The 16,043-nt window shown below is 32.2% G+C and overlaps 1 protein-coding gene across 9 annotated transcripts in view; it reads right to left on the reverse strand.

Annotated features, from left to right (window-relative positions):
* Positions 1-16,043, reverse strand: part of Ppn (Papilin) — a 359,463-nt gene that overhangs the window by 58,803 nt on the left and 284,617 nt on the right. For 7 of the 9 annotated variants that reach the window (XM_068378579.1, XM_068378577.1, XM_068378576.1 and 4 more), the window contains exons 5-17: positions 12,482-12,564; positions 11,462-11,524; positions 9,801-9,951; positions 8,174-8,378; positions 7,634-7,812; positions 7,092-7,224; positions 6,646-6,772; positions 6,134-6,347; positions 5,681-5,860; positions 5,342-5,515; positions 2,742-2,924; positions 2,292-2,433; positions 796-872 (exon numbers count right to left, since the gene is read on the reverse strand). In XM_068378579.1, the coding sequence (XP_068234680.1) occupies positions 796-872; positions 2,292-2,433; positions 2,742-2,924; positions 5,342-5,515; positions 5,681-5,860; positions 6,134-6,347; positions 6,646-6,772; positions 7,092-7,224; positions 7,634-7,812; positions 8,174-8,378; positions 9,801-9,951; positions 11,462-11,524; positions 12,482-12,564 (1,911 nt within the window). The remainder of the gene's footprint in view (positions 1-795; positions 873-2,291; positions 2,434-2,741; positions 2,925-5,341; positions 5,516-5,680; positions 5,861-6,133; positions 6,348-6,645; positions 6,773-7,091; positions 7,225-7,633; positions 7,813-8,173; positions 8,379-9,800; positions 9,952-11,461; positions 11,525-12,481; positions 12,565-16,043) is intronic. The other 2 variants (XM_068378581.1, XM_068378575.1) reach the window with 1 other exon arrangement.

Below are 16,043 nucleotides of genomic sequence, written 5' to 3' on the forward strand. Positions count from 1 at the left end.
TTATACGTGATCTGCTATTAACTGTTGGTCAAAAACTTTCTTAAACTGAGGGTTTTTAAACCTGCATTAGGATACTTCCTTGTGCTCAACTGTGGATTCATTAGAAATATCTTATGAGTAAAAAATAGCATGTCAAAGTTTCTTATGAATGCAGATACCAAAATTGGTTCAGTCATTCTAAAATATTATGCGGTCATTATTATTTGTATCATTCAAAATACATGAGCATTCATATTGAACATTCTTCCAAAGAATTTAATGCAAAAGTAAGGAAAAGAGAAGGTAATAAATGAATAGGGATAGGTAGAGAACATATAAATATGTGTGGGTTTATACAGTAATAGAGTTTTGAATGTCCTTTAATTCTAATCTTTTAAACTGGAAACTAAGTAATCTTCTGGTCGAGTAAAATTTTCAAGGGGTTAATATTATTGGCCCCTACGACACCAGAAAAAAATTAATTCAAATTTCAATTGTAAAGTTTTTGATAAAAAGTGACCATACCCTAAATTCTCAATTGTAATCTTAGTGTTCCTAGTCTGATATTTTGGAAGTATGTGATAGCAATTAAAAACCATTTTTAAGGTAATAAAATGTACTGGGTCAAAAATTCTAAGAGCTAGATATAGTAAAATCATATGAATAAAACTTAAATTTAACAAAACAGTTTTAACCCTTAAATCACCTAATTTGAAGTAGTTTTAGTTCACTGCAGAAAAAATTGTTTTACAAATCAACAAATTAATGATAATGAGTAAAGTATAAATAAACTGAAAATAGTGAAAAAAACATTACCTCTTTCATATCATCTCCACTTGAACATGCCTCATCTGAGTCACCATCATCTTTGCTGTCAGGTTCCAGAAGGTTATCTAAAGTAAACAAATAATAATGTTAAAACTGAGTTTTTTTTCTGAAAACTTTGTCACTTTTCATAAGTAATTCTGGTAATGGGAAATTCAAAAAAGATCATTTCTATTTTTAGGAGCATTGCAAAGAGAAGAAAAAATTTAAAGTTACTGCCTAGTCCAAAATAAAACTGCTATAGAAATTGTAAGCAAGGAGAAGTTAGGAACAGAACACAGAAAATTTTACTTTTCAAAGCCTTAGCAGAGAACACATTTCAGAATTAGCCCTTGAAACACCTATATGTTCTTCCGTAGCAGACTATGGCAATCAAAGTATCCAGGGAGTAGAAGAAGTCATGCTAGTACAGTAGAATCCTCTTGGTAAAAAGATGTTTATCTAAAATAGTCTTTTTTTTGAGGTGGCAGAGGGCTTTAAAAATAAAGCCAAAAGAGAGAATAACATTTAAAACAAGGCTTGCTCCATTTCCAATATTAGGAACAAACTACAAAAGGTTTCAAAACCTTCAACTGGATCTTATGTTTTTCTATTGAATCTACTGTAAAACTGGGGCAAAAAGAGGGCAGTGCACAACAGTGCAGTTATTCATACTGTATTTCACCAGATTAAGCACAGCTATTCATAATTTCCAGAGTTCGTTCTAGAAATTGTAATCACAAATATTTATATAAAATGTAAAACTCAGGTGTGAAGAGGATAAACATAAAGCTTCTATCATTACATGTTACATGTTCAGAATTCTACTTTATAACGACTGGTTTTAAACATGATTAACAAATGATTATCAAACATGTTTAAATGTAAAGGTTCTCTATTATCAACATTAAATGATCCAAATGAGATGGTGATTCGAGGATATAGTAAAACAAAAAGTATCTATATATATTCCAAAGAAAGTTAAATATATATTCAGAAGCTTAGTAAGAGGATATAATAAATAAATGATCTACTTTCTTGTCGTTTGATATATCAAATTCTAAATGCATTACACCAACAAAGAAGATGAAAGAACATTTCATTTAGATATATTGCTTCCATATCCTTTATAATTACAAGTAGATTTGACTGCTGAGGGTTACAACAAAACTAGTAAATTATTGATTTCTTAAGTTCCCCGAGTAAAGGGGAATCAAAATGAATACAGCATCTTTTTAACATAAAAGTTACTTTTTCACATTAATATATGCAAAATTCATAACAAAATAATTTTTTTCTACCTTCTTTTAGAGCCAAACCAAAGTAAAGAATGCAATAAAGCGGATTCTTATCATATTGTAATAGGAGGAAATTCCATGTGTATGTTACCCTGATGATATCTGGGACACAGACAATCATTATGAAACAAAGGATAAAGTAAAAACCCAAATGTCATCTAAATTTGCTTACTTTACAAAACCGATTTTAAATCAGATATGATACTTTACCTTCTCCACATGGTGTATTATTACATGTTTCGATGGAGTAAGGAATGATATTGCCGTCACATTGCCTTGCTGTTGCCTGTTTATTACCAACATAGCAGAAGATCTTACGATGCTTGGTTCCTCCACCACACTCTTTCGTGCACTGGAAATCAAGATCATACAATAACACATTTGAGAATAAAATAATTTTTACCTCATCAGGGATGACTTAGTGTTTACAGTATAAGGTAATACAGATGTTACAAATCCCAGTGTTTAAGGGAGCCATTTGGAAAATTAAAACTCCAATGAATTTTGTATGATGGATAATTCATTCTACCTATTCAAAATTCACACAATCCTTTGTTTTTATCTTATTTTTAATAACTCAAACATAGAGTGACTTGTTAAAGAAAATACAGGATATCATTCAAATGAAAACAAAATGGAGAAATATAAAAATTTACTTACACGGCTCCAAGGTCCAGCAAACCAGTTTCCTTCGCATTTTCCGGTGCCATTACACTTTTCAGTGCTAATGAAGCGAGTTTCTTTGTCGCAGTTGACTTCTGGCACTGACTCCACACTGTCCCCGTCTCTCTTGCCACACATAACATGGCGGGTCTTGACCCCTTCGCCACATTCTGATGAGCACTAAGGGGAATGAAAAAGAATAAGGAAGTGTAAGTGACATTCATTTAAAGATTATACAGAAAAGGAATTTCTTAATGTAAGATGATAATCACAATTACACAACTTACAAATTGCATCATGAATGATGCAGAATGTCTTGAAAATAGGATTAAAAAATATTAATAGTTAGAAATGAGTCACTATTTTTAAGGCATGTTTAAAACCATCATTAAACAATAAAAAAAAATCTAATGGAAATACGACATACAACAGAATGGAGAACTAATTATGAAAAAGGTTCATTTTATTCTGTTAAAGACCATGACAGCCAAACAGATCCAAATAAGATGAAAATACAAATAGGGTAAATTAATCTTTGTCTTCTTCCTAATATTATATATTATATATTTTTCACATGAAAAGAGATGTGAGGGCGTCTGGATAGAGAGAATGTGGGGGAAGATAAAGAGAATTTTATCATATCAAGAAATGCCAATGACCATGCTGTTTATAAGAAAGAGAAGACAATATATTATTAGAAATTATTAAACAAGAGTCATATTGCTTAATAAAATAAGATAATCTGCCTTCCTAAAATTCAGAATGGAAATAATGAGAAGGACAATCATGAAAACTACGTTCCATGACAGAATACCTTGAGTGGCATTTGACGTATTCTACGTACAAGTTTTTTACTCCCTTCAGAGACATTTGTATTTTTTTCTCCTTTTGTTAATTACGTACATGAAAATTTCACAAAATATTTAACAGTATAGTCAATGGAAAGGGCATCTATACAGCTATACGATAATAAATGTTATAAAGTAAAAGAAGGCCTGGGGCTTGATGCTCAAAGGGTTAAGTCCATTTTAGATATACTGTAGAGGATACAACAGGGCGGAAGTAAGCTTGGCCATATCTGTTGTGTGAACTTTCCCCAAAAAGTTTCCAGTTATTTCTAATTCACAATTCCAAAAGGACGCAATCTAAATTACATACAACGCCATTGCCCTTGCCCTAAGAACGATATCCGGTTTCAAAATTAATGGATCTGCAGGAGCAGCTTTAAAAAATATCGAGAATGAGAGGGTGTTCCAAACAATGTTCCAGGATCAAAATAAAGCAATTTACAAAACATAAATCCAGTCCAAATTTGAATGAGCTGGATAAGAAAAGTTCTGACTCTCGTGATTGAAAAAATAACATATCATTGAGGAAGAGGAAAAGCATCTACGAGGGCTATGAATCAATAAATAAAAAACTTTATATCATAAACATTTCAAATATGGCACATCATGATTCTCATCATAAGTAACGTTTATAGCTACGTGGAAGCGCTATATAAAGTCAGCCTTCTATCACATTATTTTACATCTAACCATCTATAAGTAATATTAAAATATAATGTAATTTACAATTATATACAGTATTTAAATAGTTAAAACTATACAAGACTTTATTAAAAGCATCTTAAATAGAAAATAAAAAACCTATAATATTATTCCACATTTACTAAGATGATAAAAGCCACTGAAGATAAAATCCATTAAACTTGCCTACTTTTAAAATAATGTACAGGTAAAAGATACAGTCTTGGTGTTACCGTAAGTGAAAATGGTTCTTTCATTATATCCTTATAAACCTTGTACGATTTCTAGTGGACCTTCGATATCTACTTAAAATACTTGAAGGAAAATGGTTGTCTATACCGCAGACAGTATGAACTGAAGAAATCATTTTGAAATCTTAAATTTCAAGTTTACGAGTGTGTTAATTTTCTGTACTTTACTTTATTAAATTTGTTAAAAGCTTTATATCCTAAAAATAAACAATTTAGCTATGGTAGGCAGCTTTTCTAAGATAGGATACTCCAAAATCAAACTATTTTTCACTAGTCTTGGGTAGTGCCATAGCCTCTGTACCATGGCCTTCCACTGTCTTGGGTTAGAGTTCCCTTGCTTGAGGGTACACTCAGGCACACTTCTATTTCATTTTTTTTCCTCTAGTTTGGTTAAAGTTTTTAGTTTATGTAGGAAATATTCATTTTAATGTTACTGTTCTTGAAATATTTTATTTTAATTGTTAATTACTTTTCTTATAATTTACGTATTTCCTTGTTTCCTTTCCTCGCTGAGCTATTTTCCCTGTTGAAGCCCTTGGCCTTATAGCATCCTGCTTTTCCAACTAGGGTTGTCGCTAAGCAAGTAATAATAATAATAATAATAATAATAATAATAATAATAATAATAATAATAATAATAATAATAATATTTTCCCTGTTGAAGCCCTTAGCCTTATAGCATCCTGCTTTTCCAACTAGGGTTGTCGCTTAGCAAGTAATAATAATAATAATAATAATAATAATAATAATAATAATAATAATAATAATAATAATAATTAGCAAGACTTTCATTTGTATTAGAAAGTCAATTACATACCTCACTCCATTCTGAAGCGTACCAACGGAATTCACAGATGGTGCTCAGGTTGCAAACCCTTTTGATATCTGGCATACGGTCAAGTGAACAGAAATCTTCATCCACAACTTTTCCTTTGTTACTCACACATAACACTGATCTTGATTCTTGTTCTAAACCACATCCATTATCACACTGAAAAAAAAGACAATGTGTGAGATGACATTCACTTCTGAAAAGACAGTTTACAATAATAATGTGTATGGTCAATTATTATTACTATATGATTCAAATGTTTTTACATTAAAATTTGTAAAACTCCGATATTAGATTTATGGAAAAAGTAGAATTAAACTTTACTCCTGTCCAATCTGAAGCAACCCAGTCTACTCCACCACAAGGAATATTTTCACAAGTTCTTTCTGTCTCTGGCTTCTCCTCTTGGCATTGATCATCTTCTAACTCGGTCACTTCGCCATCCCTTATTACATGACATTGAACTCTTCGTTGCTGACGTCCAATGCCACAAAGTTTATTGCACTAAAAGGAAAACAAAATATTCAGTTTATCCCGAAATACATATTTTGTGATCCAAAATCTCAATTGAACTTCATTCTCTTTTTCAGCACAACAGCATGTAAAAGCTCCACTGTCTTAATACGAGATGAATATGAAAATAAGCTTTGTCTATACTATTTTCTTCAGCAGTATTATCTTCCGTATGAAATAATTTTTTTATGAATTTGGCTACAGTTTCATTTCTCAAACTCAGGTTGCTATAAGCTTATGAACAAAAATTCACACCATACTTACAGGTGTCCAAGATCCTACGTGCCATGAAGCACATTCTTCTTGTGTATTGCATTGCCTCACTGTCTGTGGGTGGGGGTCATGGTGTTCACAAATTGTCGAATCAACAATAGAGAGACGTCCTTCTGCAAAGTTTTGGCCACAGAACACATGGCGGAACTGCCAGCCAGCTGTGCCGCAAGATGTCGTACATGGGGTCCAGTCTCCCATCTGCCACCTGTATTCCCAAAAACCTTATTACTGGACTAAGTCTTATTCATTTATCATTAATATAAATATTTTTCTTCCCATGCTAATCGGACCAGCTCTATAAGAGTCGAGTTTGACTCATTGGGCTGGTTAATCTCCTAATTAATAATAATAATAATAATAATAATAATAATAATAATAATAATAATAATAATAATAATAATAATAATAATAAACTACTTTCATAAATGTTATCTTAGATCTCAGCAAGTGTATTTGAAAGAAACTAATGTAGCCTAGACATAATACAAGACCAAACTTCCTACCTGGCTTGGCAAGGATGCTCATTACATGTAGTGTTCACTTCGGGTTTCAGTCTGGGATCGCAAAGGTATTCAGCCACAGGTTCGAAGTCGCTTGTCCGAGCACAGCTCACATTTCGTGTCATGTGGCCTAGAACAAATCAAAACAAAGCTTAAAAAACTATATTCTACAAAATTCAACTGAAGCTCTTCAGCTTCATATTCTACAGACAACACGGAGAGGATAGATATTTTGCTAAACTGGTATGTTCGTGGACTATATTTCTAAAAGAAATTCAATGAAATAGGCAACAGCTTTCAAAGAATATATGACAAATTAATACGATTGGTGTATATGAAATTTGGAATTCAACATAATAGTAACAAGATTTTTTTTTTTTTTCAGAACGATTACATTTGTTGGAATCAAAAGCTCAAAAGCACAGAAATGCGGCCTGTATTAAGCTCACCTCCTCCACACGTTACAGAACAATCTCCGTAAGTCCCATACCACCAGTCATAGGTCTCCGCTTCGGCTTGAGTTATTTCCTGTGGAACACTGTATTCATACGTAATGCCGGGATTTACTTCTTGATACAGCATCTGGAACAAAATAAATGCAAAAATACTGATGCAGGTGTCACTTTTATATATCTTATATAACTTAATGTTCACTAAATAATTCCGCCCTGCTCTGTATGTGAATATCAACCTGTGAATTGATAGCTTAGAGAAAATATAACTTGCAATAATAGCGTATTGAGCAAGAATCTCCTATGATTTAATATGAATGTACTTTAATATTACTATACTAATAAAAACTCCCCCGCATATTATTAGCTTAGTGAAAATCCCTGTTTGTTATTGCCAAATATCAGACAATGGAAATTGTCACAAAAAACACACAATTGTCTGACGAATTAGAGTTTTTTTTTTTTTTTTTTTTTTTTTTTTTTTTTTTAATATTTCCAGTAACCGCCAGGAGGAATTACTAAATAATTAAATCACTCACAACAATGATGAGGTTTTCTGTAGTAGGTCCTTTAGCACGCAAGATTTCCGGAGCAAATATACCTCCTCCATTCGCTTTCCTCTCGTAGTGGACAGTTGTACCTGCAAACTGCATGGCGCGTGGGAAGTCGATTCTCCAATTCCCATTTAGATAGAAGTATCCGGTCATATTCCTGACAGCTTTATGAAAGAAAACAGGAGAAATTAGTGAAAACTATAAGAAAAAAAAATGAACTATGGTTCCTAAATTTTGTTGTATAATGAGATTATAATGGAGGTTCCAGGTAGGGGGAGGAGGAGGAGACCAAAGAGAAGGTGGATGGAGTGTGTAACAGCGGATAGGAGGAGAAAGATCTCACAGTGGAGGACATCGGAGATAGAAGAAATTGGAAGCAGCTCTCTAGAAATAGCGACCCTACATAGCGGGAAAAGCTTTAGTCGAAGAAGAATGAGATTATAATGGAAATGTCATCATTGTTTCGGGAATAAATAGGCACATGTGTATCTGCAACATGAGTACCGTTTTCTGATGTTTCCTTACCCAAATAATTGTTTGAAGCTCTTCGTTCTTCAACATAGATGTTGGTGGCCCCTGCTGGTATGAGGACGATGTCGTTGTATCCTTGAGTTAGAATTTCCTTTGTGAACTCGCCTGTGATGGTATTGCAAGTAGACCCGTCTCCACCACACACCCTGCACTTGTCTTCTTTGGCTGTTGATCCCAGAATCTTATCGCATCCTACTGGCTGCAAGACGTTAAGATTAAACAAACTTTAATTCAATTCAAAATTCTAGCTGGAAATATTGATGTAAAATATAAAAAAAAAAAACATTTGACTACAATCGGTTGTGTTCCACCACAGGATTAGAAGGCTCAATTGTGTATCATAATGTTATTTTTTGAGAATATTTATAACATTAATTATGGAGGCCTATAAAATGAAATAATTTCGATCACAAGTTTTAATATAATAGCCTGAAAGATGTTGTATCAAAGTCTACAGAGTTAAATGTTTCTTTTTCAGAAATTTCAAGACTGATGGCATTGAATTTAATTCTAAAGCTTTATACATTAAACCTAGCTAATTTCTTGACAGCCAGCTCTTTTTCTACAAAAAAGTATTCAGACGTTATTGAAGAAAGACATGGTAAATTTCGTTATACCAGAAATTCTAAGGGTATATATATATATATATATATATATATATATATATATATATATATATATATACATATACATACATATATATATATATATATATATATATATATATATATATATATATATATATATATAGTTTTAATATAGTTTTAATGTTTATATAAAAGATCCAAAAATGTAATGGAGGTACTGTAAAAGAAAGATGCCTTTCTTTTATTTAGTTTTAATGAATGCATAAAAAATCCAAAATAGTTAGCCCTTCGCAATGAAAGGTAAACTAAATTATAAATAGATCTAAAATGTTCTGCACCTGGATATGTTCATTGACCAAATGTCAAAGAGTCTAAATGACACAAACTCTTAGTTGATCTTTTCAGTTTTTTCCGATATATTACATTGTAAATAAATTCTATCGTCAAGTGATACTGATATCTTTACTTCAGATTTACAAACAATAAAAATCAATGCATTTTTCATTTTTTGTTTTTCATTTGAAATACAATACTCTATTCCAGATAACACGTCTCAAAACATGATATTCCTAAAAAACTCTACAATTACCAGCAAAATCCTCGATCTAGAGCAAGACCTAAAAGGGATAGATAAAATATGGTTAAAAGTTGTTATTTCTAAAGATGGAAAAAAGGAATATGAAACTTGTATAAATTTGTATTATAATCTTAAATGACATAATAATATATAAGAGGGAATAAATGCAACTTTAACTGAAGCTGTACTTACAGCAGAAAATATCTGCCACCAAGAGGTAAAATAATAATAAAGATTTTCACACTTCACTGTGCCTATCTCATACTACACCATCCTTGAGGGGTCTTACATTTCCACAAAATGATAATGATGTGATAAAAAGTTCAATAACATATGTGTTTTCGATCACATACAAAGACATCCACTGAGAGAGATATATATATAAACCGAGATGCTTATGCAAATTCATATATTTACAAATTTCCTCACACACAACACAAGAAGTAAGACGACTTACTATGCATCGTCCATCAACACAGATGTCGAGTCCCTCCACATCGCAGGGCGTTCCGTCGACCACCTTGGGAGCATGGCGATAATAGAACCGTTCTCCTTTTGGTTGGCAGTTCAGCTCGCATTTCTTCGGTGCCTTGAGGTAGGGTACCCAGCTGTGGTTATAAAAGAATGTTAGTGCTACCTTGGCTTTATTGGAAAAAAGTCATCTCTTGAAGAGCTACGGTTTTTTAATCTTACGTTAACTTACGTGAAAGGGATGCTAATATCCAGTGCTCATCATGAATGAAGTCCCTTCTGTCACCTCTGAACTACATAAGATATAAGCACCCTGTTATTGCTGTAGTACATACAATCATTTAACACAGAGTTAATAGAACACTCTATTAACAGAAGTCTTCTCACAAACACCGAATGCTAAGAATAACGTTAGTTCTTCATATTTTCAACAACTCAATTATCGATATATTCTCCAAAAAGATACGTTATGCCTATTTTTTAGAAAATGATCAAAAAAAAAAAAAAATTCCAAATTTATAACATATAAAGTAAAAAAGAAAAAATTTGAAAATTTTACCAGAGAAGTATCTATTAGGTTATCTTGAAATTCGCAGATCTATATATAAAAAAATCAAGATAAATCCTCTAATATAACAAAAAGGACAAAATACAATAACAGTTAAGGGATTGGGGTGGGGTTATTGGCCCAAAATCCGAGAAAACAAATATATCTGGCTTTAGAAAATTCATGCAAAATGATCCCATAATAGTATCTTCAGACATCTAACTACCTCTTACTCCGTTACATGTTTTGTAACACATGCAAGGGAATCTGAAAAAGCTCTTTCTTGTTAGGGACTACTGTTACATCTAATTTTCTAATTCTTCATGTAAAACTACATTTTAGTTGGGTGTTAAATGAATATGCCTCACACAATTCAATTATAACATATGGTTTAGTATCACACGAGTCGTTTTCCTAGGGGTAGGCCAAAAAAGAAAAAAAAAAAACTGACTAACAGGTAAAATAAGATAGAATTAAAAAAAGGGGGGCAAAATCAAGACTTGTTGAAAATAAGCCAAAATAAAAAATTCTTAATTGTTAAAGTTTGTCTTGGATTTATCATAAATATTTAGGATATTTCTCTTTTCTTTACAGTAATGCAGCTTAACGATTATAAAAGTTGTACTTCTAAGCAACCTGGAGGGAGAAAGAGTGATTAGAAGAGGCCAAACTTAATTGTATTTTACTTCCCTTAATAACGACACCACGTACCTGAAAGAGGAAGAACATGCTTAACCCTTTTACCTTGTTTAATAAGTACTAGTGACAGGTTTTTATAATGAAAAAAAAAATCACCAATAGAATGATTACTGAAATCCTGGTCAATAATCCTGACAGTTAAATCACCAGGTAATCACCACATTCTAACTGAAAGATACATTTTGTGTGTATTTTCAGCTAAAATAGGTTCCTCTGATACTGTTCATTGGAAAAAAATGTTTACTGTATATTGATTTCCTGTCACTAGAAACTTAGACCATTAGATCATGCACACTGATAAACAACCACTATTTATTATTAATTTTAAAGGCTCCCACGTTTCTTGGTTAGGCGAAAATAAGAGGGTGAGTTTGAGAGAGCAGTTACTTAGACTGTACTACCTCTGCTCTTCTGGTTGGCAGTTCAGCTCGCATTTCGCAGGATCGTCCAGATATGGCACCCAACTGTGGAGTGAATTCACAATATTATGAACATCAGTTTCAGAGACAAAATAATAAATGGAAGGAACAAACGCTTGGATCAGAAAAGGAACATAAAGAAGCTACACAGAAGCTGAATACGATTATTGGATGGGACATACACATATTTTGGCGTTCACAAACTTATACTTTAGCGAAAGAGGACGGTAAAAGCGCTAAGTATGATTACACAAAAAGCAACAAAGAGTACGAAAATGAAAAGTCCAGCAATTGAGATCAGCAAGATAATATTAATTCTTCACAACACTAAATGTATATAAAAAGAAAAACAAAAGAACTATATGATTGTCAACACAGGGTTGAGGCACCGGTAGAGACTGTAACCTTAAACTTTATCTAAATAAAATGCTTAACGAAGAAAGAAACTGAAATGTATATACAATTGGGAACATTCTATTTCTTAAAACTTTGACTTTCAACTAAGAACTGTTTCTAAGAATTGTTGTTACAGAATTAGGATAAACGATTACTTTTGTTATAGGAACTGAACTGAGGGAGTTGAAGTAACAAACGTATCAAATATCTTAACTATGAAAGCATATGACGCAATGTAGAAAAACGAGGGCTCTGTTTTGAAGATCACAAAAACTTTTTTTTTTTTCCTTATTATTGATTTTTTTTTGCCTTATGAATGTAAACAGTCAATTTCATTTTAAATTAACACTCGGCATAATTTGCGAGATCCAGTAAATCAAATAAAAAGAAATAATTTTCACTTGTAAAATGAAGAATATTAAAAACTGAAGAAAAGAAATGACAACGCAGACTTAGTTTGAAGAGAAATGACCAAGATTGAAACAAGACAAAGGCTTTCGACAGACAACAAAATATACACTGATATTGTAGAAAGCGATGCACATATATAGAATACTGGAATTAATTAACTGAACTCAAGACGTTGTATAGAATTGCGTTACTCACTTATAATATTTTCCTTCAAATGGAACATTGTTAAATCGCGCACACTGCTCTTCTCTGTAGTCTTTGGACCCTGATGGACACGGCTGTATAAAAGAAAGAGATAAATAATTACACATGAAATGACTATAGACACTTGTGCAGCAAAATATATATCTTCAGTATGATTCAGAGCTGATCTGAAACAAACATAAAAAAAATTATGCCAGAGTTAAAAAAAAAATGTAACATTTTCATGAACCCGATTATATTGCATTCACTCTTAAAAGAAATCGAATACCATGCCTTGACTCATAATGTATGCACGACTCGTTAAAATAAACAAACAAGAAAATAGATGGGAAACACTTGGGTGAGGTCACACATCCTAAGATTTATAAGAAAAAAAAAAAAAAAAAAAAAAAAAAAAAAAAAAAAAAAAAAAAAACAGGGAGAACACCAAGACTAGCGATAATCAACATTAAAAAAAAAAAAGTAATTACTCCTATATGACTTTTCAATGGAAAATTATCTATACAAGAATAGAAAATATGCTTCAATACTTTGTTACGAGGTAAATTTGATTATTGAAAATGAAGATAGAGCCTCTACTTCTTGGCACAGAGATAATTCTGCACAACTTTGGAGACAATGGGACTAAAGTGAGTCAACATTATTAAAAAAAAAAAGAGAAAAAAAAAAAACCCGAAGGATGAGGCAGTGGAGATGAGAATACAAATAACCTGATATAAAAATAGAATTAAATAAACCTGCTGAAAAATTAATAGATCATCATCACTTATTGTAAAATGTAAGATGAGAGTTAGGTAGTTTCCAGTTACTAATAAGGGCAATCATCTTATTAAGAATAGTGAATCATAAGAATTATACTTTTATTTTCATTGCTGATGAGGATGACAGCTGGAGCCTTAACCCGTGTATATGAGAATTACAAACAAGCAAAGTGTGACGTCAGATGTGCATGCGTATATGCGTATACGCACAGGCACGAGTGTTTAAATAAGAATTTGTTATACGCAGAAACATATTATATGAAACATTGGGACGTGAAATCTCCAAGGATTCTAATTCTGTTTACGACTCGTAAGTTTAATTTCGTATTCACAGAAAATAATATCTCAATACATAAAAAATAGATTTCCATAATTTCCTGTAGAAAACAGGGAGAAGAAAAATATATTTTCAATTGTTTTTTGAAAATCTATTTTTTATGAAGAGAATAATGGACCAAAATATAGACATACAACAGAGGAGAAAATGAAAAAAAGAGACGGTGGAAAAGTGAGAGATCTAACCTAGACACAGGATTAGACCTACTACTTGAAGATGCGTCTAAGAAAAACAGATAATTGTTATTAATACTACCAAGCCACAACCCTAATTGGAAAAGCAGGATGCCACAAGCCCAGGGGCTCAAAAAAGGATAAGTGGCCCAGAGAGGAAAGGAAATAAGGAAATAAATAAACTATATGAGAAGTAACGTTGTTTTTCATTTTATGATAAGCATGTTAAACAACAACGTTAAAATATATGTCATATATAAACTATGAAGAGACATATCAGCCTAACATTGAAACATTCGCAGAAAATTTGAACTTCTGAAGTTTCACGGATTCAACTGCCTGATTATGAAGATCATTCCACAATCTGGTCGCAGATGGAATAAGATTTCTAGAATACTATGCAGTATTAACCCTTATGATGGTGAAGACAAGACTGTTAGAATTAACGGCATACCTATTATTGCGTACAGGATGGTTATAGTCTGGGAAGATCCGAATGCAAAGGGTAGTCAGAATTATGGAAAACTTTATGCAACATGTATAAACAACTAACTGAACGATGCTGACAGAGAATAATATCTAGATTAGGAATAGTATATTTTATAGACAGCCGCAAGTTTTAGTCCAACTAATTAAGATGACACAAGAAAATTTGTTAATGCCTCTTGTCTATTTGTTTGCAGATTTTTATATAGCTATGTGAGTGCTTCATAGTTCATTCTTAGAACTCGATTTACTAGGATACAGAATTTTCACTTTTTCATTGCCGAGGTTCAAGGTATACTTAAATTTTAGAATGTATACAAAGATTAAAGGAAGCCAACAACTTGGGAGTTCAATATACTTTGTCAGGCTTTCCAGAAACACATACATGCGTATATACTGTATGTTTACACACACACACACACACACACACTATATATATATATATATATATATATATATATATATATATATATATATATATATATATATATATATACACATAAATTCATACCTTATACTGATCGAAACAAATGCCCTTCAAATGAAAGGAGCTAGGGCTCACTTCTATTCTCTAGTTATAAATAGTTCATCTCAAACATTTCCGATTCATCTTTTCAGCTTTCCTCGTCTTCATTACATTTTCCCCAAAACTAGATATGCCCAACATGCTTTTACGAATGAGGGTGTGTGTCTATTGCAAGTTAAACCAATGTACACTGTATATTTAATTCTAGCTGTAAATACGTGAGAAAAAAAAAACGAAAACTGTATCCAAAAATACTCACTTGCAGTCTCTTTTGTGTGTGTGTGAATTTGAGTGTATGAGAGAGAGAGAGAGAGAGAGAGAGAGAGAGAGAGAGAGAGAGAGAGAGAGAGAGAGAGAGAGAGAGAGAGAGAGAGAGAGAGTTCTATTTTCGACATTCACATCAACAAAAGAAAAACACAAAAGAAAGTGGCCACTTGATTTTCTAGGGACAGAGAGCCAACAAAGCTATTTCAGAGATAAAAATTTAGAACCTTTGCGAAGATATTGTTCACATCTTTTTGTCACAAGGATATTCTACGAGATCTAGTTCCTCTGTCTAACCTACAGATTCTAATATTAGCGAAGTCAATTATAGTAATGTGGAATAATCCAATTGCCAAGATTATACACATATTTTCAACTTTCCATTAGTGTATGGTACACGTTTGTTTGTGATTTTTTATGATACATAGGTAATAAACAGACATTAGAAATATGATCTTGCCTGTGTTCCCTTGTAATGGCCAGACGTATATGGTTTTGTGTTCATATTACGTGTACGTACATTATGGATTAAATTTCCATCCGATACGACAAAGGCTCTTTCTCTAATGTGATTATTATTATTATTATTATTATTATTATTATTATTATTATTAGCAGTAGTAGTAGTAGTAGTAGTAGTAGTAGTAGTAGTAGTAGTAGTGGAAATTTTAACAGGACAACTAAGGATGCCAGATAACTCATAATCAATCAATCAATTAACAGGACAAAGTCAAATCAAATATTCCCAGCCATTGGCCATTTTCATTTCACCTCTCTCCTAAAGGAACAACTTGGGTCACTGTTCTTCACCTAAAAGAGGAATTTTGCCCAGTCAGATATTCTCAACTTATTCCACTTAAACATTGCCTTATTCTTAGATAGAATACGGAAAATACAAAATTAAAATCCCTTACGAGCATTAATTTTCCTGTGATCCTGTACCTTTTCATATTCGGGAATCAAGTTTATGTTACAATAGAGTTCAAATCTATCCCAAACTACGAAT

This window comes from Palaemon carinicauda, chromosome 8 (genome assembly GCF_036898095.1).
Source record: "Palaemon carinicauda isolate YSFRI2023 chromosome 8, ASM3689809v2, whole genome shotgun sequence".
Classification (NCBI taxonomy): Eukaryota; Metazoa; Arthropoda; class Malacostraca; order Decapoda; family Palaemonidae; genus Palaemon; species Palaemon carinicauda.